Source organism: Alternaria burnsii (genome assembly GCF_013036055.1).
Source record: "Alternaria burnsii strain CBS107.38 chromosome Unknown 698, whole genome shotgun sequence".
Lineage (NCBI taxonomy): Eukaryota > Fungi > Ascomycota > Dothideomycetes > Pleosporales > Pleosporaceae > Alternaria > Alternaria burnsii.
The window spans coordinates 711861-737124 of NW_024066111.1; the positions used below are offsets into that span (position 1 = coordinate 711861).

The 25264-nt window shown below is 51.9% G+C and overlaps 7 protein-coding genes across 7 annotated transcripts; 3 read left to right on the forward strand and 4 right to left on the reverse strand.

Annotated features, from left to right (window-relative positions):
- Nucleotides 1-82: 82 nt before the first annotated feature.
- On the reverse strand, nt 83-685 carry GT037_004404 (uncharacterized protein; the record flags this gene model as incomplete). Its single annotated transcript, XM_038929451.1, has 1 exon — nt 83-685. The coding sequence occupies one exon, from the start codon at nt 683-685 to the stop codon at nt 83-85; it is 603 nt and encodes a 200-aa protein (XP_038787723.1).
- Nucleotides 686-1854: 1169 nt separating this feature from the next.
- GT037_004405 (uncharacterized protein) lies at nt 1855-7021 on the forward strand (the record flags this gene model as incomplete). Its single annotated transcript, XM_038929452.1, has 7 exons — nt 1855-2048; nt 2147-5222; nt 5646-5697; nt 5974-6039; nt 6171-6637; nt 6691-6819; nt 6896-7021. 7 exons carry the CDS (start codon nt 1855-1857, stop codon nt 7019-7021), a joined length of 4110 nt encoding a protein of 1369 aa, XP_038787724.1.
- A 165-nt stretch (nt 7022-7186) lies between these two features.
- GT037_004406 (threonine dehydratase i) lies at nt 7187-8911 on the reverse strand (the record flags this gene model as incomplete). Its single annotated transcript, XM_038929453.1, has 1 exon — nt 7187-8911. One exon carries the CDS (start codon nt 8909-8911, stop codon nt 7187-7189), a length of 1725 nt encoding a protein of 574 aa, XP_038787725.1.
- A 3414-nt stretch (nt 8912-12325) lies between these two features.
- Nucleotides 12326-13114, reverse strand: GT037_004407 (uncharacterized protein; the record flags this gene model as incomplete). Its single annotated transcript, XM_038929454.1, has 1 exon — nt 12326-13114. One exon carries the CDS (start codon nt 13112-13114, stop codon nt 12326-12328), a length of 789 nt encoding a protein of 262 aa, XP_038787726.1.
- Nucleotides 13115-13804: 690 nt separating this feature from the next.
- GT037_004408 (uncharacterized protein) lies at nt 13805-17107 on the reverse strand (the record flags this gene model as incomplete). Its single annotated transcript, XM_038929455.1, has 5 exons — nt 13805-14185; nt 14237-14638; nt 15688-15778; nt 16054-16183; nt 16333-17107. 5 exons carry the CDS (start codon nt 17105-17107, stop codon nt 13805-13807), a joined length of 1779 nt encoding a protein of 592 aa, XP_038787727.1.
- A 944-nt stretch (nt 17108-18051) lies between these two features.
- On the forward strand, nt 18052-21880 carry GT037_004409 (calcium atpase; the record flags this gene model as incomplete). The annotated part of the gene is made up of 9 exons (XM_038929456.1): nt 18052-18094; nt 18225-18431; nt 18496-18579; nt 18632-19171; nt 19219-19489; nt 19570-19652; nt 19714-21149; nt 21201-21529; nt 21580-21880. The coding sequence occupies 9 exons, from the start codon at nt 18052-18054 to the stop codon at nt 21878-21880; spliced, it is 3294 nt and encodes a 1097-aa protein (XP_038787728.1).
- A 1925-nt stretch (nt 21881-23805) lies between these two features.
- GT037_004410 (uncharacterized protein) lies at nt 23806-25114 on the forward strand (the record flags this gene model as incomplete). The annotated part of the gene is made up of 5 exons (XM_038929457.1): nt 23806-24097; nt 24161-24183; nt 24243-24751; nt 24833-25011; nt 25071-25114. 5 exons carry the CDS (start codon nt 23806-23808, stop codon nt 25112-25114), a joined length of 1047 nt encoding a protein of 348 aa, XP_038787729.1.
- Between the last annotated feature and the right edge of the window lie 150 nt (nt 25115-25264).

Below are 25264 nucleotides of genomic sequence, written 5' to 3' on the forward strand. Positions count from 1 at the left end.
TCATCGGAATGCCATGGACATGAAGTAGAACGAGTTTGATATGCTCAGGATAAGATGCTAACGTATCGCAATTCTACGCTATTTATTTACCTTCGAGGTACAACTTCAGCCCCTCTCCTTGTGCTTTAAAAGATTCCTGCAAGCTCTCTCCAAGTGTCTCTTTTAACATTCCAGCCAACGGCCCGTTAAACTCCTCATGAGACTCGTACAAGACAGTGCCGTTGCCTATGTCGCTGACCGCCTGCCATCGCGTCGATTTGACAGCAATTTCCGCCAAGTAATTCCACGCCAGCCTTTCCAATTCTGGCTGTACATGAGTTATGCGCTCGAAAGCAGTCTGCGTATGCAAGAGATTGTCTGGTGTGTCCTTATTCACCGGCAACGGGAGCGGAGGAATTTGCACACGGAAGAATAAGTAGTTGCCTTCGACAGCTCGCTGGTCGGGTAGGGTGATGTTGTTGGCTGAAGTGACGAGAGCATAGCGCACGAATGGGTTCCAAGCTCCGTAGTTGGGGAAGTCGGTGAGTGCATCCCAAGCAGCGTCGACGGTGGTTTTAATTTCAGTGCGTGCGCTTGCACTGAAGACACCTGGTGGTACTTCTGGGAGATTCGTGTATTCGGATTGCGCCAGAGCCACAGGGAGAAGGGCCAAGGAGACGAGGCTGAGGTACTTTGACTTGAACATGGTGAGTGAATGCTTGGTGAGTACCTAGTTATTCGCGACCTGCCTGGGGATTGCATACTTTTGTACCTGACTTTACCCAGGACGTTCGCTTGCATTACTTACGTCGGCTAGCACGTACGATGCGAAGTTCTTCTAGGATGGCAGGTCGCTTACACCAAAAGTGGTAAATCATCACAAGGTCATGGACAAGGCTGTCTGGGCGTATTTACGAGCTGAGAGTCGATTTGCTGATGATCGTCTTTGTGAACGGGACAACACGGATCATGCCTTTGAACTGGAAATGGGAAGGTTCTACCTGGCAAATGTCGCTTCTTGTGAGCGATGTGCCTGTGGTTTTGTAGGATGAGGCCAAAGATACAAGCACGTGCAAGCCACGAGATGCCGCGCGGGATGTGGGCCTCGTGATATGCATGCCAGGACGTCACTGATCGGAATGCTTCGCGGAACGCCGCATGTGGCTGCCCAACAACATTACTCAGGCATCTACCGCTGAAGTCACTTGACCCAACTAGCACGCCCGCAATCTGGGAATGACTAGAAGCAGCTAAAGAGGGGCTAGATATCAGCGCAAAGGGCGGTGCCGGCGGCGACCATGTTGCAGGGCGAATGGAAGGGTGAGGGCGCGACATGCACCTGCATAAGCTATGAGCTGCCCCTCAGTACCGACCAGGCCAGCGACACAGCTAACTGCACTTACGACGCCCTGCATTTCATATCTCAACACTTGGAAGCTTAGATAAAGCTCCAAGTTGACTCACGACTGCGCGCTGTATCCAGACTGACTTGCATTGCGCGCTGAGGAGCCTCCTACATAGCGTGCCGCGTGAAGCTCCAGCCCCGCGGCTGTAACGATAGCCACCACGAGCGCCTCCCGATCATACCGAGCGAAGACCAGATAGGCCCCGATAACGCGCCGCCGAGTCAGGAACAAGGCACCAGCCAGTACTCTGTATAAGCGTCTTGCTGTGCAAGCACGGGACTGCAACCTTCACGCGCCTTGGTCACGAAGGCGCATGACGCAACGCCGTGTCTAGCATCCATCCGAACTCACTCGCCGCGCTCATCCGTCGCTACCCCCACAACCTACCTCCAGGCCGCAACACATAGCAACTCTCCACGACTGAGCTGGCGCTCCAACAGACACCTCCACACGCTTCTCCACAGGTTATATGAGCTCATCGCCCGACAACGCCGCCGAGTATACGACGCCTGTCTCCAACCTCACCTACCTGCACAAGCAACAGCGCAAGGGCACAAAGGTACAGGACACGCCACAAGCGCGCGGCCGCAACACGTCGAGATATGAGCTGGGAAGAAGAAATAGGGCGGCCGACAAGGTTACGCGCATCTATCCCAGAGAGATGTAGGTGTCCCTGCCATGTGCACGTCAGGGGTGACGCTCAGGTGGAAAGAGCGACCGAGTGACTCCTGTTTGTCCTCAAACATAACTGACTGCTGCAGAACCAAGTCGCCTTCCTCAGCAAAGCGTCTGTCTTCTACGTCCCCACCCTCAAACTACAATGCCACCACGTCTCCATTACTATCGGCTATCGGTGCCACGCGAACCACGGCCGCACAATACACCAACGAGTGGGCCAAGTCGGTGCCCTTCTTTCCCAACTCGGGCTCGCCAGGAAACGGTGGCATAGCCATAGCCAGTTCACCGCCTACCTTTCACAACTCGCCAGGTGCACGAGACGGACTGTATGCACAACAGGCCATGTCCAACTCCCCTCCAGGTGCAAGGCCTCTGAGTCATCCCAGTCAATACACAAACTTCGGCGACCGTCTGCAGAACTCGCCCGGCAGAGATCGCAGGGCATCCATGTATTCACAACACGGCGCTCGTCCGCCGTCGCAACACTTCGTGCCAAACCCGCCCCTGCCACATCAACCTCAAGCACACTACTATGGCTTGCCAAACATTGACTTCGGCCTCAACAATGGCCCAACCGATGGTATCCAGCCGGGCGAAGGAGGCTACTTCTGTGGCTTCGACACTCTATCCATGGCAGGAGAAGAGGCAGCTCGGCCATCCGAGAATGTGCTGCTCGTTGGATCTCAAGGAGGGCTCGACGTTTTCCGTGTCGAGAAGAGCAAGATGGATATTGTGGGCCGTCTAGAGGGCCTCAGGGGTGGTGTCATAGGCGCCAAGATCTTGCCCTGGACATCGCGGCGAGACCCTCTAGCTGCTTCCCGTCCATTGGTCGCACTCATTCTTCACGGCCCGGTCGTCAAGGACAGTAGAAGCTCTAGTGGAAGCGGGGCATCCTCCGTGGTCGACGACTCAGCCTCTGAATCGCCTAGTAGGCCATCCTCGAGACATGGCAATCGGGATGGCCAGATCAGTGGCTACCAGACGACCGTCGAAATTTACTCACTGAAAGAGAAGCGAAGGCTAGCTGTCCTATACCGAACTCCTTTGATCCCTCTCACGAGTCCAATTGACAGCCCGCTCTTCCAACCTCCACCTCCAATAGGCGACTTTGTCATCGAGGCGAAGGGCAAGTTTGTTGTCGTTGCATCTGGCGCAAGTGGCGAAGTCTTCGTGTTCGCACCTTACCTGGGAAATCACCCAGAGTACGGCGAGCAGTTCCGCTGCATTGGCAAACTGTGGACTTCGGTTCAGAATCGCGAACGAGCTGTTCACTCAAACGGTTCGAGTGCCGTCGATGGAAGTCATGACGAGATCCCTCCTGAGAAATATGGCTTGCCCGTATTTTCTCTCTCTGATCGCTGGCTCGCAGTCACTCCGCCAGCTTCGAGTGCGCTCTACCCTGTCAATGGTGTCGCACTGACCTCACCATACTATGGGCGTGCTCCAGGTCTTGCACACCATAGCGTACCACCTCAGCCGTCGCCCAACTGTGCTGTCGATATGCCCAACGAAGCAGGCTTGCTCGATAGAATTACACGGGAAGGGACACAAGTTGCAATCAAGGGCGCGCGCTGGGCTACCGAGAAGGGAGTGCAAGCCTTCAAGAGCTACATGAACAGAGGTCAGCAAGGAAATAACGTGCCATATGGTCAAGATCCTATGCAGCACTACTTCCCACCGACTCATGGCCACAGCCAGACTCAGCCAAGACAAGAAGCAACCGTCATCTCCGTTTATGACTTGCAAAGACTGGTGGACGCAGAAGAAACGAGGAACAAGAACGCTCTCCATCCCGTTGCTACTATACCAGCAGCTCTCGGCTGTAGCTTCATGTCATTCGCCCCCAGCGGTCTGATGCTCATGACTGTAAGCAAAAAGGGCGATTACCAGGATGTCTGGGACTTGAAGCGGATGAATTTCCGACGAGTCCGTAAGACTCTTCGAGAGCAACCATCCGGTCCTTATGTTCGACAAGTCGCTCGATTTACCAGAATGACTGTTGCCAATGTCATTGACGTTGTTTGGTCTGCTCCTCGAGTCGATAAACTAGCAGTCATCACCGATAAAGGAACAGTACACATGTTTCCTATGCCTGCGTCGGCCTTCCAATGGCCGCCAGCTCGACGAATCCGTCCTGCGGCACCCTCTGCCCCACCAAAGGAGACCACGGCTCCCACGGGTTCGACCGGCATGGTCAACTCAGCAATGCAGGCTGTCAATAGCGCTAGGCCTTGGTTTGATGCCGTCCGCGCGAAGAACAGCGCTGCGGGATCTCGATTCAGTCTGAGTGGTCTAGGTGTAACACCTGCTGCTGGCGCAAAGTCCGGTAAAGCCGTTGCTGCTGGTGTAGGCAAGTCAATTAACAACATACGTCACGCGGGAGACAACAAGATGACGCTGCCATCGTCACCCAGCGGTGTCAAGCCATACAGCGTACGCTGGCTTTCTGGCAGAGGCCGCGGCTCAATCGCATTGGTGTCAGGTGGCGTACTCCAGATCTGGCGAGTGCAGATGCGAGCTGCGACAGGCAAGGGGAAGTCATCCAATACTGCGTCGATAACCAAGAAGAAGACAGTTGAATTTGGACTCGCCCCTATCTCAGACTCCGCACTGCCGCTCTCTATCACCGAGCAACTATTCCCACAGCCCGGTGATCCGGAGCCAACACAAGACTGCTATGGCGACTGGCTTCCTCGGTCTTTGCCGTCTCGCAAGCCTGTCACATCGTCTCTCGCACCACTTAGTTTTTCTGAGATTGAAACGAATCCTCCTTACCAGCCTTTCTACACGGATAAACGCGTCGCACGTTTTGTCTACTCAAGACAGCCTCTCGAGATTCACGATGAGAGCAGTGAGTACCAGCCCTTGTTGCCAGGACTAATCTCCGACCTCCACCACGAAGACGACTCCCCCTGGCTCTTTGGCGAGAGTATTGAGGTGACCCGACTTTCGACGCCCATTACCCAAGCATACGATTCTGGAGAGGACGATATTGCCGGTGTTGCTGCCAAGTTCGAGAATAAGCTTGTCCTTCAGGACGGTGAAGAAGAGGTGGAACAGGTTGTCGTCACTACGCGAAGAAGACGTATCAAGAAGGAGGGTGATGAGGAGAACTTTTTCGAGGACGATTGCGAAGTATTGGATTTTGCAGAAGATAGGGTGTGATCGTGCATGATCGCGGCTGCTCGTATTCTGTCCAACCGACTCTACACTCGCTATCACTATTGCATCAGGTGGGCGTTGGTGAGGCGCCGGTGTTTTCTATTTTCTTGTTGGGTAAGGATGGAGCTTGCATCATAGGATACCACGCAGCCGACAGCGGCTCTCGGATTGCAACATCACCGCACAATTTAGATAGTCAACGGACAAATGAGAGAAACAATCAAGCTTCATCATGCATGTTGGATGTCAAAGGATCCTACCTCTTCAGTCTAACCCCCCTTCGTATTCTCAAGGACTCCGTGGCTTCCGTCTAACCCCATGGCTGTGAGCCTAAGTCCGTTATCCCCGCCGACCGACTAAGACCATCGAGTTAGGAGGATCAACAGTGCGTTACTGACATGCTATCCACACGGTCTAAAGGACACTTATTGGTCCAGACGTGCTTCTGCCGCCTGGGCTTTTGCACTACATGGTATGTCTCGAAGCGGGAAAGATGGGCGCATACTACATCGCAGTATGCAAATGGCGTACTGCACTTCCGAAGACGCAGTCGTATGCAGGTAAAAGTCGGCAGAGTGCCGCATAGACTGAGGAATGCGCTAAGCAGCCGAAGAAGTAGACGGGTAATAAAAATGAGGTTGAGAAGCGGGAGAGGGAAGAGAAGAGATATAAAGAGGCTAGACTTTGTCGTTTCGAGGTAGACACAAGTTTGGCTGCAGCAAGAAACACCATATCCCCTTGTGAAGAGCATACTTGAACGGACAAAGGAACGACATGGCTTCCGAAGAACAGACCATCGTTCTCATCACCGGTGGTAAAGTACCCCCTTTCCTCAGTCCGTAGCCTTTGTATGGTACAACTTGCCACTCCTCTTCTCCTTTCATAACTTCTCCCTTTTCCGTGATCGAGGCCCTTAAATCTTGTTCGCTGACACTGCGGATACAGCAAACGGAGGGATCGGATTCGAGCTCGCCGACCAACTCTTGCGTGATAACAAGTACTATATCCTGCTTGGTAGCCGATCCATTGAAAAAGGCGAAGCCGCTGTGAAGCTTTTACAGGAAAGAGAGCTACCTGGCAAGGTTGAGTTGTTGCCGATAGACGTCAATGACGAGAACAGCATCAGTGATGCTGGGAAGATGGTGGAAGAGAAACACGGTCGCCTCGACGCCTTGATCAACAACGCCGCCATAACTGGTGAGCCACCTAGTTCAGCTTCTCTGTCCACACGTATGACAGCCGCCTTCCTGACTAATGTCACTGGTCCCGCCATCATTGTCGAGACTTTCGCGAAGTTGCTCGAGAAGAGTGAAAAGATGGGTAGGACGCCACGAATCATCAACGTGACAAGTGGAGCTGGTAGTATTGGGTTGCGAAGTGACAGGACCAATCCGCATCAGGAGATGAAAGTCGTATGACTCCCACGTATCCCGAGTGACCATGTTCGTGCTAACAAGGTGAACAGGTCCCATACCGCACTTCCAAAGCGGCTTTGAACATGCTTACTGCGTGTCAAGACTATGAGTACGGGCCCAAGGGATGGAAGGTATTTTGTTTCTGCCCTGGATTCACTGAGAGTAATCTGGGACCAATGGTATGTTGCATCTCATCTGCATCTGGCTTTGCAGTCGTCTTTGGTCCGGTCAAATGGGGACTAATTCCCGGAGTAGAATAAAGTAGAGCATGGGGCGAAGCCTACGAGTGAGGGTGCGAAGCCCATGATTGCTATCTTAGAGGGGAGAAGGGATGAGGAGCATGGGGGCTACTTGAAGGCAGAGGGGTGCTGGCCTTGGTAGGTAGTGCCTGTGGAACTGTGAGCATGGGCTCGGTAATCTGCATGCTGCTTGGTAGTGAGTGAGCAATTGTGACAATCGAAAGGGGTATCTGTATTGTTCCTTCACATCTTCGTTCCCGATCCTATCTTAACATGACGTCTTCCCTCCTTCCTAGGTTCGCCCATCTCATTGCCTCAAGAACATCTTGTAGCTTGGGCTGTCGGTCACCTCCTTGTACGGGTATCCAATGTCCTTCAAGAAACTTGCCAGCTTGCTACTGTCCTCCTCCTTACATTGAATACCGGCCAGGATCTTCGCAACGTCTCCCCCGTAGTTTCTGTAGTGGAAGAGACTGATGTTCATGCCTGGTTGCAATGTGTTCAGGAACTTGTACAGAGCGCCTCCCCGCTCAGGGAACTCGAACATGAAAAGGTGCTCGTCAGCGGCGTTGCTGCGACCTCCAACAAGGTAGCGGATATGCGATTTTGCGAGCTCGTCTTGAGAAAGGTCTTCAGCAGTCATGCCCTCAGCGCCGAGACGGTTGAGGAGGTCGGGTAGGTCGCGGGTTCGTGTTGCAGCCTTTAATTCAACGCCGACCAGTATTTGGGCGGAGTTGGGGCCCGAGTAGCGGTAACTGAACTCGGTGATGGCCATGGGGTGGATGAGCGAAATGAGCTTAGCAAAGGCACCGGGTTGTTCGGGGATGGTGACGGAGAGGATGGCTTCTTTGTTTTCACCAATGGCGGCGCGCTCGGCGACAAAACGGAGGCGGTCGAAGTTCATGTTTGCGCCACTAGCAATGGCAACCAGACCGCGATTGCGATCCGGTGATGGGTTGCGGCTCACCCATTTCTTCAGGCCTGCGAGGGCAAGTGCGCCGGCAGGCTCAACGATGGAGCGTGTGTCTTCGAACATGTCTTTGATGGCGGCGCATGTCTCGTCTGTTGTAACCTGGACTACCTCATCGACAACCTCTTGACATATCCTGAAGGTTTCCTCTCCCACTGTCTTGACGGCGGCTCCATCGGCGAACAGTCCCACGTCCTTCAAGAAGACGCGCTTTCCGGCTTTGAGCGACTCGACCATGGCGTTTGCGTCGTATTGCTCCACTCCTATGATCTTGACGTGTGGTGCTATCCGCTTGATGTATACACCTGTGCCTGCGATGAGTCCTCCACCACCGACACAGCAGAAGACAGCCTTGAGATCTTGCAGATTTGTCTGTCGCAGCAACTCCATGCCAACAGTACCCTGGCCTGCAATGACATAGGGATCGTCGAATGGTGGTATAGGTATAAGGCCGTGCAACTTCTCTAATCTTGCCGCCTCTGCCTTTGCAGCGTCAAAGTCAGCGCCGTGTAGTATCACTGAACCTCCCAGCCGTGAGACATTCTTGTGTTTGATATCGGGAGTGCCAGAAGGCATGACAATAGTCGCGGGGATCTTCAGCTTGCGCGCAGAATATGCGACACCTTGTGCATGGTTGCCGGCGCTGCATGCAACGACTCCCTTCCACCTGTCCTTGGGGTCCAGATGTGCCATTTTGTTGTATGCGCCGCGTAGCTTGAAGCTGAAGACGGGCTGTAAGTCCTCGCGCTTGAGTAGAACATTGCACTCTAGCCTGTTGCTGAGGTTGGTCGCGTGAGTGAGGGGCGTTTCCTGGACGACTTCGTAGACGCGCGAAGTGAGGATGAGGCGGAGGTAATCGGGATAGCCATTGGGCAGAAGGAACGCGTCGGGTATGGCATGGTTGGTTCGTGAAGTGTTGGATTCGGAAGGCGGACTGGGGTTTGCGCTGTACTCGGTGAGAGCGAGGCCTGTCTTTGGCGTGCGAGGCGAGACAAGGCCATTGGTGCCATTGGTACCATTGTCAGGCGTCGTCGGCCGTGAGTAGTCGGGCACGGTCGCCATTGTGATGTTGCAGATGATATGATGATTGTTGAGTTACAATTTTCGGGAAAGGTATATCGGTGACTCTGCCGGCCTGTATCGGAGGCCGGGGTCTGTCTAGCGCGCAGTGGGGAGCTTTCAAAATCCGGTGGGGTAGCTCCCCAACCTCCTGACATCATCCCATCTCGCGTGGGACAGTTTACCTCCGACATGTACCACTGTACAATTTGCTGACAAGACCGGGATCTTGAGCAACCTCACAGCAAGCCCGCCCTACGTTCTCCCGTCCTTCCTAGCCTCTCGTATTACCGGTGCACTCTTGCGAGCCTAGCCCCGAGTAGCAAGCAGACTCGACCTCATCCTCGAATCCTTCGCCCAATGCTCCGTCCAAAACGAGCATGGCCAAAGACAGCAATGTAGAGACATCTCTCTTGGGATGCTTGTGTGATCAATAGCAGGCATTCTACCGCAGCGGGGGCATGACGGTCGTCGCAAAACCTCACCAAAGCAACCCGGTTCTGTAGCGCTAGGGTCGGACGCCCTTTCTTCCCAGATCTGCCCCGCGCTTGCCCCCTCGATCATTCTATAGGGCAACCCTCTGCCACTGTTGTAATAGAACAGGGCTGTGCGTGAGACAGAAAATACTTCAGGTATACGCCTCTACACCCTAAGTAAGGGCGAACTCGCTGATTAGACGACCACCTCGGTCCAAACCTGAGGTTTTTGTATGATAGGATGACCTCTTCCTTGTCGCACGTCGGTCTCGACTCGAATTCGAATCCTCGTCGTCACCGATACGTCCGCTGAGTACTCCAATAGACCTGGCGCTTTATGACCCTAATCTCCGCAGAGTCAATACAGCCAATTGCTAGAAATCTAGGTTTCTGGCCATGGCCACCAGACCATGCACGTATCCTGACAGATCTCTGTGACAGAGGCGAAGCCGACAACCGCACTATTTTCGACAGTTACGACTACAGCCCATCGTTGTTACTGTCAACATATGTTTCGACACAGTAAGAGGATGATAAAATGTCCGAGATTGAGACCACGAAGTACAGGGTTCGCGAATGGTTACAAGCTTGAGTCCAGTTCTTCATCTGCTGGGCCGATGGCGACTCTGGTATCGGAAAGTGTCCTGAGGAATTGTCTAGGATCACACCAACCAACCACGACAAGCTTCACGCAGGTCCTGAACTTGAAAAATGTTCTTCAAGAATTGGCCAGCCATGAACCAGTGATATGCCTGACCATAGCCAACGCAACGGTACTTTGGAGGTAAACCCTCGCAGCAAAAATGCTTAGAGCCATTGACACAACGCTGCGATCCAACCCCATACTCAGAAATGAGGCTGTCATATCCGCTTCTTAACTTACTACCTCCAAGCATGGGATTGTGCGACCCAAGTATGCCCTGTATACATGTCCATTTTTCACTGTGGAAAGAAAAGGGCTCTTCGCATTCGTACATCATCCTAGAAGAGGAAAGAGATTACTCCAGAGATGTCAGGAGTATAGGAAGCTTGAACTGTCGAGAGAAGACTTTGGGTTCGATGTCTTAGCTGGTAGCGTCATCCCACGTCTTCTGAAGTTGGGTCCTTGAAATCGACGTCTCCCTTGCAAACCAAAACACCTCTTCGGCACCCATGGTTGTCATTCGCAAACTTGCGAAGTGAGAATAGATCTCCAGGGTTGTGTATGCGCCCTTCTCTGTCGTTTTGCAGGTGCGGAAGGCGATATCCAGCTTCTTATCTTTCCCTAGCAATGCGAAGTATGTCATAACACCCTTCCAATCTCTCCCTACCCGCTCGTCTCCTGGGGTTTTGGTTGGAGATACTCGCAGGCGGTCGCCATATCCGGCTCGCAGAAGACGAGGTAATGCTTCATGCTCTGGGAACGCAGGCGATGTTGTACTTTCCTGTCGGTCCAAGTGGGGAGATAGAAGACGGACGTGCAAGCTACATCTGTTCATGATCTTGTGGTTCCCTCAGAAGTCAATTTAGGATAAAGTATTGGCCGCTCCTTGTAGCTGAGAGACGCCAGAGATTCGTTCTCCGGAGCCACGGTCGTCACCGGCTTGAGTGTGTGAAGAGCCTTGTAAGATTCTCGTCGTAGCAATTGGTTTGTCCGTCGACTGCATGCGTTGTCTTGCTGCGGAGGCGGCTGTCCGCAAGCATTCATGGGATTAAACGATGATCGAACATTGGTGCGTAGCCAGTTTCAACTCCCGTGGAAGAGGGCAAGCATGTTGGTATTTGCGGATCCGCCTCCGAGCTGAGGGGTTGCTTGAGGGCTTCTATGGCCTCAAGGACCCCTAACGCCTGGAGAGCTTTTGGTACCATTCATAGCTGTCAGCACCGTCATCTTGGTTGTGACGGTATGCTGTAAGAGCTGTCTGTGGGTGGCGTTGAGGTCGAGCATGCTGCCAGGAGGACCTACAGGAGAGGGGTCGCATTCGCGCTCGATCCGACGCCTCCAGAAGGTGTCGTTGCCGACGAAACAAGCAGTAACATCTCGCCATCGGTATCGTTATGAGCTTTTCGGAGGTATCCGGGGTCTGATGAAGACATTATCGTAGTTGCAGTCATTATGGTATCGGTGGCCAAGGACGCGATGGTAGTACGGTACTGCGGCGGTGGCCGATGGCGCGGAAATGCCTATGCGCGCATCGCAGTTATCGCAACTATTGTCAGCGTATGAGAGCTATCGGACTTGTGTCTAAGAATACAGGTGTAGTCGTATGCGGCGGTCGTGTGGTAGAGCTGTCACGATTTCGGAGCCAGGAGCCGTGAGAGACTAGAGTAGGCAAACACCAAACCCGAGGATCACTACGCCGAAACAGCACCGCCATAGATTGAACAGCGCCTGCGAGTGCACTTCACCAATGACTTGATCTGAAGTCGGAAATCCATGTGCTTGCCGGCAGTACAGTTATGTCAACGCCCTTTCCTCATGATGACCGGAATGCCGAGTTCCTAGAAGCTTTTTCATCTGATTTCTGGCATTCAGAGAGTTCGACGACCAGTGTCTATAAACAAAGAATTATGGGATCAGTTCATTGAAGATGTGGAACATAGAGTGCTGGCATCATTTGAGAAGGTTTTTACACGAGACACAACTTGCAAAAGTGGAAGATACATCTTTCATACAGCCAACACACCAGTTCCACGTTTGACGGGCTAGATATGAGGCCCTCCAGGAGTCGTACACGAATCTTTGGCTTCGTCTATATCACGAATACAGCTTCTGGAACTAAGTTTGGAAAGCTTGGGCTACTCTGGTTCAACTGGAGCAGATCGTGCCACGCGCCTATGAGCCCCCATTTGGCTCCTCCACACTCCAGGATGCTAGATTACCGTCAGTTCCGCCAATGCTTGACCCATGTGTCAGCTGAAAGTGCCACATCTGGCTCCACATGCCCTGAGAATCATAGGTCTAGAGTGAACTCTTGGTTGTGTTAAGGTCCATCGTCTGCCCATGTGCACCCCCAAGCACGTCCCAATACAATCGAACTAGTTTTGCTGTGAATTCGGTATCAAAGAACGACCCCCTCTCCAAATCACGACTGAATTGGATACCGCGAACAGTAAGACCGCTGGGGTTGTGGACGAAGACCTTGTCAATATCGTTGGCCAGCAGCGACGCATCGGCGTCGGTAATACTTGGCAGATGCGTTTGCTTTGTCAGAGCTAAGTCCATACCAGTTCTTACGCAATGGATGTCGGTCTTGTTCAAAACAAAGCGATACGTGTAAGGAACCCTGGTGTAGTATTCAGCTTGAATGCTTCCACCACGCTGGACAAGTTTTGGCTCGATCTGGCAAGGTAGAAACCAGAAAATCTTTCCCGGACCTGTCAAATCGTATGACCTATGCTCAAATATGATGGGACTCTTGAAGAATGCGTCAAGCACGCAGCGAGCGAAGAGCTTGTTGACAAGCCGGATCTTCAGGACCTCCTGGATCTTTACTGTGTCGATTGTAGTGGCCACCGGCTGATAACCATACTTGCGTTCTTCTTCTTCACACCAGTGTAATTCAGAAGCGTAAGAACAAATGCCTTCCAAGAAGTCTGGATCCTCTGGAACGAACATGACAGAGCAAAGAAGCACACCCCGGATATGGTTGCTGTAGTGGCACTTCATGATGCGTGTGGTCACCTCTTCCGGTAGGCGGGAGAAACGATCCTGCGAAGACGCAATCACCCTTGTGGTTTCCGTCGACATATCGATGAAGCGTTGCGGTGTAGATTGTTCGAAGTGCCGAGCGCGATCATAGTGCCTGAGGCGACTCTTTTCTGGTCGTGGCGGTTTGAGCGGGGAGCTGATAAAAAGTCAGCGCGATCGAGTTGGGTGGGCGTTGCCTTACCTGAGAGACTACAAGAGCCGTAAACAACGCCAGTGGTGTTCCGCCCGTGAACGGCACAATCACTTTCCTCTATTGCTTAGTATGTGTGCGAACGACTATGGAGATCTCTTTGTGTGTTGCAGTCTGGCGTGCGAGAAGAGTGTAAGACGAACACACTTAACGAACATCAACATCACGCCAGATTGTGGGGCCCAAGCGTTAGCCATGACGATGCCAACTTCCTAAACTACGCTAAGAACTTTTTGTATGTCTGAGGGCTATTCTAAGAATTTTCAGTAACATTTCGGGCAGATGGATTGAGCTGGCACTGTCCATGCTTGAAGTGTCAAAGCATAAGCATAAATTGGAGGTCAACGTTTCAAAAGAACCATGAGATATGCATATGATAAGGCAGAATTTACGGAGGAATTTGTCTTCATTTATGCTTGGTCTACCTGATATCAAGCGGCGAGCTCCTCCATCGACAAGATGTCTTCCATCATCGGTTGAGCGAGCACGCACACCAACTGGATTGCCTCTTCGGCCCAAGGACCACGTGTTCCACCTCGTCAAAACCACTCCATCTCCTCCTGGGTCGACGGCGCCATCGTCAGTGTACCGCTCGCGAACTGTCCTGTCCCCCAGAAGAGATTGATCGCTGGTTGGCCCAGGTGAACTGGTGACCAAAGCGAGAACATTTCCCCAGAGTCCTCCTCACGGACGACACCAGTAGGTGCCTCTCGAGCCAGAACGTAGTCCGCTTTGGCAAGCCTGTTTCTGAATGTCGCAGGGTCGCCGCCTACAGCTTCCACCATCTGATTCAGGTGCGCCTTAGCTGCCAGCGTGCCCCGAGCTTGCTGTTTGAGGACTGCCCAGCGAAGAGTACCGTTCGGCTGTTTCATATAAACTCGTTCGCCGTCCACGAGGTTGCTCTTCGACTCTTGACTACACTACAACTCGTTAGTATACAATCGGGTAAATGAGAAGGAGGGTGTACATACTCCATGCTCCCTTCCATAGGACCAGTACGTATTGGTCGCGTTGACCACGCAGGCACGGCCACGATCCCACGTACTGGGATCAGGCGGAGATGGCGGAGACGGGGAAGGAGGGGACAGCTTGGAGGGAGACGCCGCGGTTTCCTGCCGACGACGAGAACTTGAAGACTCCGTGAATCTGGACGCAATTGACAAGGCAGAGGGATCAAAGCCATTCGGGTCCTGGGCCATGATGTCGTCAACGACTCCGTTCATATACGCAAGCATGTCCTCCGGGAGGTTGCTGAACATCGCTACGATAGACTCGAACGATGGTGGGGTATTTGAATGCATACTGATGGTTATACGACTTTGGCCTGCTGAAGAGAGGGAAGTGAGACAGAGTTGTTGTGTCCTTTGACCTTCCTGCCAAGACTGTGAGTGGGCTAGCGTCCCTCGCGAACGGTCACCCAGGCGATACTCGAAGAGGATTAAAGGAGCGGTGGTGAGAGGGGATGAATTTCGAAAATCTACAAATCAAAGGAAGCGCAGAGGCAACATCACGCCGGTTCCGAGGTTTTCAAAGAATGTACAACCCAGGGAGAGATTGACAGTGACGTCTTGGAACATATGGCATTACAATGGAGGTTTCTACCTAACAAGTGGTATTTGATTACGGAGCTTCCAGCACTTGAAGGTATCCTAGAGAAAGGGGAGATACCATCTAGCCGTAGCCGATGTATAATCTTCTTCCATCATCAGCACCTTCACATCCTTAGTTTTGCTCTATGGTATGTTTGAACGCCTCTTGTCCACCTATGTTACGTCCTCAGGTCAATGCAGTTGTGTCCGAAGAACACTCCTCATACGATTGGCAGTAGCCAGTTCGCTCCTAATCTCATTTCCAGAATCCCAGAACCTATGGCCTGAGAAAACGTCGACTCGTAATTCGCGGTAAGCTCGTAGTAGCCTCGTCCTTGCCTCTTCAGTTTGGGTTTGTGTTATGTGGAAACAGCCTTCCCTTCTCTACTAGCATATGTCCAAGTATCTCGATGCACATCTCCATGGGCAAATCGAGGAATCTGAGACGTACAGTTTGTTGCTAGGGCGTTGGCAGGAGGGCCTCCATGGCGGCGATGTTGGTTTTTTCGAGCTGGGCGGCAGCTACTGAAGACAACAGGGAGAATGGGGTATATGTGATCAGTCAGAGCGTAACTGAAACTGTGATACGTGTTGTATATATACCATGGGTAGAGTTGGAACGATGAAGGGCTTGCTGCTCGTGAATAAGAGCGATCAGTTACGGCGGCTCGTAAGGCTGAGATAATTTGAATCGTGTGCTTTAAAGAGTTAGGATCTACGAGTATCAGAGAGGGTGGTAGACAAGTTGGGGTTGCGAGAGTGGAAAAGTTCAAATCAGTGTGCGTATCGCAGACGCGCGCTTTTATTGTGCGGTGAACGCGCATCATACACACCAAGACATCTCCTCTCTGGGACAAAACCTTGCAACCAGGTGAACAGAAGACAAACCGCCATATCTGGTTGTAGCGGATGTAGAAAGACGAACTGTTTATCTGGTAATATTTTGGTCTCATTGGAGCAGCTAAGAGCCGCTGTCAAAAGTAAACTACTATCCGAACCGACAGCATATATATCGACTATGATTCGGGCGTGTGGACAGCTTTGACAAACGCACCCCTCTACGTAACGGAATGACCCGAGAATGTTGACACGTCAAGGTGCGAAATCTGCATGTAGCTTTACGTACCATGAGCATAGCACGATGATGAGTAAGAGGTATCATAAAATATACATGATGCTATTACGATGATCAAACTTACCAGTCCATATCGCTATGTTCAGCCAAAATCGCGACGTTTACTCGGGCGATACTAAGTCTTGATTTGGAGTCGCTAAGTGCGAAAGTCTCGGCAAGGTAGGCATCAGTCCGATGCTCCGTATCGATACTGTCTAGAGCCTATCAAAGGGGGAGTGTGACGGATGTCCGGTTCGAAGAGTAGTCGAACGTTGTTCGTGCTCCTTACAATCTTGTGCTTCGTACACTTGGTAAATCTTATCTAAAATGAAGATACATCATGGGGTCTTTGAGCTGACGTCACCTAACTCTGCGTTCATTTCGGCCAAGGCGCTCTCTATCTCGCCAGAATGGCTCATTGCCCATGCAACGAACACTAGTCCGATCGCGCAGATAACAAATGCTTGGGTCGCGATGAGGGTGATCTTCCCTTTGAAGGTTCGAACATTAGGTTGGGTCAAAACACCGACAACGTCATCTACCAGCGCGACATAGGCCGTGCGAAAGAGCGTTCGATCCACCATGACGACTAGCCTTTGCAGGACAGGTGTATCGAACGCCAGACAGAGTGCGACCATTTTGCTACCGACAATCCACATCAAGGCAACCAGAAAATTTGATCGCCGCTGTTTCGTGCCAACAGCAGGTTCGCCGATGACTTGGTCGGCGCCGTAACTCAATAGTACATCCATCAAGAAGCGTATAACATTGTACGGCGCATCGAACAGCCGACCGTATGTTGCGATTACACCTGCGCGGTAGAAGTCGTTCTTACGCGTGAAGCGGATGGATTGCTCGGGAGTAGGTTCGGGTTGGTTTGTGGGGTAGAACAAGGATGCTGCGAGATACGTGGGTATCGCAAAAGAGGCCGTGATTGGTAGTATGTTCGTGCCAGTTGGAAGGCCAAGGGCTTGGTGGATGGCTGGCGACAAGGATAGAGCAAAGATGCTAGCGATCATGGGGGCGTATAGATGGACATATCGGCGCCATGCCGAGACGGCGGGCTGTGCCTCTTGTTCGGGGAGAGAGGGCACATCCGAACGGCTCTGCGATTGTCCATTCGCGTGGTGGGTGTCCATTGCGAGAGGAATGTCGCACGTGGTGGTAAGCTTCGCGTGCTCCAGGCCGCCTCTTGGCTTGGGGAGCTTCGTTGCGCACAGACAACCTTGAGAAGACACCCCTTTCTATGAACAGGCCTCCTCTCTTACCACCCACAACTCTGCCTAAAGCACAACCTTTCAATGGCCTTCACGGCTTTGTACATGTTCTCGCGACGCTTCCTGCTCGTGTGAACAGTGATCTATGTGCATGCACTGTGATTTTCAAGGGCCCGAAACTCAGCATTGAGACACATGATGGCATGAACGAACACGAAAACGAATTTCATCCTCCCCCACGTTGTCGCTAAGTCCACTTGAAGCACGTATGCAATGCTCCTCCACGCAACGTCTGACACGATGTGGCTGTTAGGCCATGAACGTGCCGAAGGGATTTAAGAAGGCCCACAAACCCGGGTTGCTTCAACAGGCAGTCGCTCACCACCGCAAAGCATCAACAAAGCGCCAAGAAAGCCATGCTCCTTTCTTTTGAAACGAGATGACTACATCCAAAGGGAAGTGAGGTCGAAAATCGCGCATGGTCATAGGTTGAGCGGCAGAAGCCTGCTTTCGTGCATCGTAGCGTGGCTGTGTACGTGTTCGAAAATCGCTCACGGCTAACCATCAACGGTCCCGAACTACACCATCGCCAATGGATTATCATGCTCACGTGGGAAAAGGTCCGGCGGGATACCTCTGGCGGTCGCGATTTACCTGTTGCAGGACCCTGGTCTTGTCTTGGTTTGTATGAGGTATTTGTGCGTCGAATCGTTTCAACTCGACTATGACAAAGAGGTGAAAGATCCTGTACCACCTTCTTGGTGCAATTTCATGTAGCTCAGCTTTCCAAGGATTTTTTACGTCCTAGGAACGCCTCCCAGAGCGAACGAGCACGTGTTGGACGCGTTGCCAGAGCTGCCAGAGCCATGCTGCTTGTCATAACGGCAAATGGTCTTTCCACTTGTCACGGTATAAGTCGCGCTTCATGCATCCATGAGTCTTGTGCTACCTGTCTTCTCGCTTTCTAGCTCATTTCTACCTCTTTTTCGCACATCTCTTTGTGGTGCTCCATTCAGTGTCTAGCCCACTACACCGACAGGTCCGTACATGGATCAAGAAGAAGAAAAGGTCGCACCTCGCGTCCGTTTTGGAGAGCTTCGCCTTCCTGACGAAGAAGATGGATATGCGACGCACGAACGCCGCCATGAGCGTAATCTATCGCGACGGTCAAGTGTGGGCAGTCTCTCCATCCGCAGTGCTGGAGGAGCTCGCACTGTTCAGCCCGAGACTGCACTACCTATCACTTGTGAGCAATGCTTCTATGTGGACCGCGTGTGTAACATGTGCTGACCTCCTCGATTGATGTTCAGACCGTACGCTTTCCATCGAGATCGATGAGGGTCAACACAAGAAGCAGATCGAGGTGAAAAAAGCCAAAGAGAAGGCTGCCGTTGGTAAGTTTGCTCAAGTATACCAGCGCTATTAGTACTGAATATTCTGTTCTAGATCTAGCAGATCTCGAATGGCATACACTCGCCGTCCACGAGCTGTGCCGCCGCCTCTCTGTCGATATCGAGCAGGGACTTTCCGAAGATCAAGCAAAGCGTCGCCTCAGCGAACATGGTCAGAACAAGATGACACCTCCACCCTCGGGCCTGCTCTGGAAGATCATAGGCTACTTCTTCGGTGGTTTTGGTAGCATCCTCGTCGTTGCCGGCATACTCGTATTCATCGCCTGGAGACCTCTTGGTCATCCACCAGCTGTTGCCAACTTGGCGCTTGCATGTGTATTGATTGCTGTCTGGCTTATACAAGCCGCTTTCAATGCATGGCAAGACTGGTCGACAAGTAGAGTGATGGCATCTATCGGAACAATGCTGCCCGATCAATGCATCGTTGTGCGTAACGGATCGCATGCTAGCATCTCAGCCTTGGACCTAGTGCCTGGCGATATTATTGTCATCAAGCAGGGCAATAAGCTGCCCGCAGATGTTCGTTTCGTTGACATTTCCAGCGATGCCATGTTCGATCGCGCAATCCTTACTGGTCAGTATCATGTCTGCATCCTAGGTACGAGGACCAACATACAATAGGTGAATCCGAACCCGTCGTAGCTACCGTCGAATCAACCGAAGACAACTATCTCGAGACCAACAATATCGGTTTACAAGGAACACACTGCATAGCAGGCTCCTGCTTGGGTGTGTGCGTTGCTACTGGTGACAACACCATATTCGGTCGCATCGCAAAGCTTACCTCGGATCCAAAGACTGGCATGACACCGCTGCAGAAGGAGATCCTGCGTTTTGTGCTCATCATCTCACTCTTCATCACTACTGTCGTGATTCTCATTGTGGTTCTCTGGTATGTCTGCGGTTGGTCTCGAGCGACATGCCTATGCTTAGCTCTCTACGAATTGAAGGATTTGTACTCACGCATCTCAGGGCAGCATGGCTGAGGAAATCTCATCCCACTTGGATCGACGTGCCTCTTCTCATCGTTAGTTGTGTTTCTTGTGCTGTTGCATGTAAGACACTGCCGATCCGTACATCCATCACAAGTGTGCTGACTTTACTGTTTTCTTCTAGTCATCCCAGAAGGCTTACCGATTGCGCTTACGACGAGCTTGACCATAGTTGCAAACATCATGCGCAAGAACAAGATCCTTTGCAAGTCGCTCAAGACTGTCGAAACACTAGGCTCCGTTTCAGTGATCTGTTCTGACAAGACCGGAACATTGACCAAGAACAAGATGGTGGTCACGGACATCTACGCAGCAGGAGAAGAATACACCACGGATGCCGCGCGTGACATGATGGCGGTGTTTCGGTCTGAGAAGAACCTCACTGTGCTCTCTAAACCTAAGCAAAGCATCATGGACCACGTCCGTATCCTCGGTGGCCTTTGCAACTCTGGTGAATTTGACGCCGCTACATCACATTTGCCTATTGCTGAGCGCAAAATCAACGGCGATGCCACAGATCAAGCCATACTTCGACTTTCCGAGGCCCTCGGATCAGTGGCTGAGTTGCGTCGCGACTGGAAAAAGGTCTTCGAGATTGCATTCAACAGCAAGAACAAGTTCATGGTGCGGATCATGACACCCACTAATCAAACGTCGACGAGCAACAACGCCACTCTCATGGTCAAGGGAGCTCCTGATATCCTCCTACCCCGATGCGACCTTCTCCTGAACGACAAAGGCGAAGAAGTGGAGCTTACCGAAGCCCAACGCCTTCGTATCGAGACCGTCAAAGACAGTTGGTCCCGCCAGGGCAAGCGTGTCATACTTCTCGCTTGCAAGCCGACCATTGTGCCATTTTCAAGCCATCCTGAGAAAGAAGTAATGGTCGCTGCCCGAGAGGGTCTTACGTTTGTCGGCATCGTTGGTATCGTTGATCCGCCCCGCGACGAGATCCCAGAGGTAGTGCGTGTTCTTCGAGGAGCTTCTATCCGTATCTTCATGGTGACCGGTGATTTCAAGCTCACTGCTCAGGCGATCGCCGAGGAGTGCGGCATCATTTCGAATTCCGCATTGGTAGATGACATCAGCGCTCTTGGTCGAGACGGGAAGATCGGCACTACGAAGCAGTCGATCGTCTTGAGTGGACCAGAACTCATCACCCTGAACGAGGCGCAATGGGATCAGCTTTGCCAGTATCACGAGATCGTTTTCGCCAGGACGACGCCCGAACAGAAGCTACGTATCGTCAAGGAATTCCAGGCACGTGATAACATTGTCGGTATGACAGGTGATGGTGTCAACGATGCTCCATCGCTCAAAGCTGCTGACATTGGTATTGCCATGGGCAGTGGTTCAGACATCGCCATTGAAGCTGCTGATATGGTTCTTCTCGACTCGTTCGCCGCCATCATTGAGGCTGTCCAATACGGTCGGCTCGTCTACGATAATCTCAAGAAAACAATAGTTTACTTGCTTCCCGCAGGTAGCTTCAGCGAGCTGTGGCCGGTCGTTACCAATGTCGCATTCGGTATCCCGCAGATCCTGTCGTCTTTCCTCATGGTAATTACGTCTGGGTTCGATGCTCAATGCTTATTAGCTAACATTGTCCAGATCATAATCTGCTGTCTCACCGACTGTGCCGCCGCTATCACTCTTGCCTACGAAAAGCCGGAGGCCGATGTAATGCTTCGCCCTCCCCGCAACCCCAAGAAGGACCGACTTGTGAATGCTCGACTCATTTTCCATGCTTACTTTGTCGTCGGTCTGTTGGAGTGCTTTCTGGCCTTCACTATGAGCTTCTGGTACATGGAGCGCAAGGGAGTCCCGTTCACGGCAATGTGGTTGAAGTTCGGTGTGTACGACGAGCAATACGATCCGGACTATGTCACGGAAATCGCAAATCAGGCCTCGAGTGTCTACTTCGTCACACTGGTGATCATGTAAGTCTGAACGAGCAGTGATGCAAAGAACCAGCTGACATTGACGACAGGCAAATATTTAACCTACTTGCTACTCGCACCCGTAGGCTCAGCATCTTCCAGCAGCCACCGATCTTCAACAAAGCGACTCAGAACTGGTCACTTTTCCCTGCCATGATCTTCGCGATCGTTGTTGTCTTTATCTTCTGCTACATTCCATCTCTTCAGGACACTATCGACACGAGGACGATATCCGTCGAACACTGGTTCCTTCCAGCTGCTTTTGGCATGGGATGGCTCACCATTGATGAGGCAAGAAAGTATTGTGTGCGCCGATGGCCCAACGGGTTGCTTGCCAAGATTGCTTGGTGATACTCTTTGGCTCTATCTAAGGATGCGAATTGCTTGGTCCACTCGGCATCGTGTCGTCGCGGAGATTGGTTTGTCGGGCAGTCGGGATGGTTAGCAATTCTGGATAGAAACATGTTCACATACGTCACTTCTTCTTTGTATTCACCAGCGATTCGGTCAAGGACTGTGCCTTCCTTCGACATAATCAATCGTCCCACAATTCAGTATGCTACTTTTTACTTCAGCCGCAATATCTGGAGATGCGCAACCCCTGCCCTCGGCAATTTTCCATGCGATACCCCACACGAACTGCCTTGCACAACGAGGAGTCGCGTGGCTGAAGTGCCGGCCAGTGAGCATAAGGGACCTTAATCAGCTGTTACCAATATAAACACCTTGTAATATGTCGGCTGTCGCAAAGGACAACTCAGGACGCAGGCTTGACCACATTGGTCGCGGCTAAAGGCGGCCGTACCCCAATCGGCTTCCTGCGTGAGGAACAATAGATGAGTTTGGTGACGGGAAAGAGGCAAAGCTAGGTGTCTGCGGATGATCTTCCATGCAGTGAGGAAAGCGTCACTACATGGGTGTTAGCGCCTGCTCCGGAGTGAAGAGCCAAGCGAAGACGCCCCGCAGACTTCGTCAAACCTTGCTCCGACTTCATCGTTCCACATGCCCACAACGACGAACCACTAGAATCTCCTGCCGCCATATGAGGCTCAGAACATGCGTCTAGTTCCAATGCAGGATGTTATAATGGTCTGTGTATGCTCGTGATTGCATGGTTTGTCCTCGACATTTACTGGCGTACAGTAGTGCTTCAGCAAAGTCAAAAGCTCGTCAGTGTTTTGAATTTACCACCACATATAGCCCCGGTATCTGGAGATCGGAGCATGCTTGGCGTCTCTATTTCCCAACACTCTGTTCCCAATCATCTTCACCGCCCGATGACATCAAACTGACACTAAAGTCGGCATGGATGTCCGAAAGCACCGCACGCACGACGTAATATCGCCAACGTGGGAGCCCAACAACTCTTGCGTCTTATTCAGCCTCAAAAATACATCCATAGCTTCTCATTCGAATAAACTGGAAGATTCAGAGCATCCAAGCATGTGGGCCGCATCGGCGGCATGTTCGATTGGTGGATGACCCACGTCAATTTGGATTGTGATGCTGATCCTCACCCCACGCTTAATCAGTCCGAAGATGTGACGCTTCACACACTTTAGGTGGGTATGACTGACGAAGCTCTACTCGTTGAATACTTGCAGAAAGTTGGCAATAGTCACCCCGGAGACCTATTGCACTTAACATGTCTCTTGACTTTCTACAGCACCTTTTGATGGACTTCAGCAGACAAGCTATCGATCATCCAGTCTTCGCAGACCCTAGTCTTCAAGTAGGGCTCGGGGTTCACTACACCGACTTCTATCTGTTGATTAGATAGAAGCCAAGTGCCTTGGAAAATACAGCGTAAGGGCGCTTTGCCTCTAATGCCACAGGCGTAATATCGTGGGCGGCAAATCTAAAGCCTGCATCCGGGCATCCGGGCTCATCAGTGGTCAAATCAGCAGTATGGTTTGGCAGCGAGCCTGACAAGCTGCAACGACCTTCCCAGTGCACACTCCAGAATTTGTTGTTCTTTGGTTCATCTTACGAAATGGGCGAACAATATGCGTTGCATGCTTCCCCAGCCCAATCATCATACCATCTTATATTAAATCCATAATTTGCGGAACTGATCGATCAGGATCTCCCCGTGGTCCGGCAGTTGTCCTCGTGGACGACCCCAATTCGGCGATTACTATTGCGTTCTCATTATAAGAGAAGTTACTACAGGACACGGCTGTAAACTCTACGTCTCTTCACTCATCATCGTTCATCTTGTCGAGTATCATTCACACCTTCACGAGTCGAAAACTACGTTACAATCGCTAGTCACAATGCAGTGGGCTACCTTACTCGCTGCAGCAACGGCTCTCGCCGGGAATGTTGCTGCACAAAATATGTTGCGATTTGCCTGCTCGCAGCTTGTCGTCGAACGAACAGATCCTCTTGTCAACCCCGGCGTGAAGTACACACCTCATCTTCATCAGATCGTCGGAGGTGACTCTTTCAACATCACCATGGACCCCGCAAACGACCCCGCGCAGCTTTCGAAGTGCACTTCCTGCAGCTTTGTCCAAGATAAATCGAACTACTGGACTGCTGTGATGTTTTTCAAGGCAAAGAACGGTAAGTTGTGAAGGCACGAAACGTATGTGAGACATACACTGACTTTGTACCACCGTCTTTTAGGCACATACATTCGCGTGCCTCAGGTACGTAACATCATAGCGAGAAAGAAAACAACAGGTCACGCTGCTAACACATGGCTCAGATCGGAAATGGCGGACCACAAGGAAAGCTCATCAACGACGGCGGTCTTGATGTTTACTATATCCCCAGCGGCAAAACCACCGCTTTCAAGAAGGGTTTCCGCATGCTTGCAGGCTCAGCTACCAACACCGACACCAGCAAAGTCAAGCTATCCAACATCTGCCATCGCTGCTGGACTTCCCCCTCTGAGAGTACCTTCGTCGGTGGCGCACCTTGCTCAGGGAGTGACACCGTCGCCATCCCCAAGGATCCTAAGTGCAAGCTTATCCGCCAGACCATCATCTTCCCTACTTGCTGGGACGGCAAAAACCTCGACTCACCAGACCATCAAAGTCACGTTGCTTACGGCCAAGGCTCAGGCGCTAATGGAGGTGGTGCCTGCCCATCCACTCACCCCGTCAAGCTTCCTCAGATCATGTACGAACTGATGTGGGATGTGAACAAGTTCGCCGACAAGAGCTTGTGGCCCACTGATGGTTCAGATCCTTTCGTTTACAGTATGAACATTGGGTACGTCTTCTCGCCAGGTCCACTTTCACCTGGCAGCCTTGTCTCCAGCGAGATAGAAGATAGCTAATCATGAACTTCTAGCGGTGCTGCTGCACACGGCGACTACGTCTTCGGTTGGGAAGGCGATTCTCTTCAGAAAGCCATGGACAATCAATGCAACCTCAACACCGCCTGTCCCAAAGCCGGTCTTACCGTCCAGCAGCCTGCTCAATACAACGCTTGCAAGAAGAAGCAACAAGCTCCTGAAGACGTTGACGGCTGTAAGCATCTCATCGATAATCTGCTTCAATGTAGCACGACGCTAACACATGCGCCACAGGGCTCAAGGAGATGCCACTCGGTGACATGGCCATCAAGGCTTAGACACGACTGGTCTTTACACTGATTTTATGGCTGCGGCGACGCACTTATCACTAGCTTGGTTCCCTATTGCTGAGAGTTGTTGACGTGGTGCCCTCTGCTTACCACTCGTTTGGCATCATTCTATATAATTCTTTAGATCACGGAGGACGA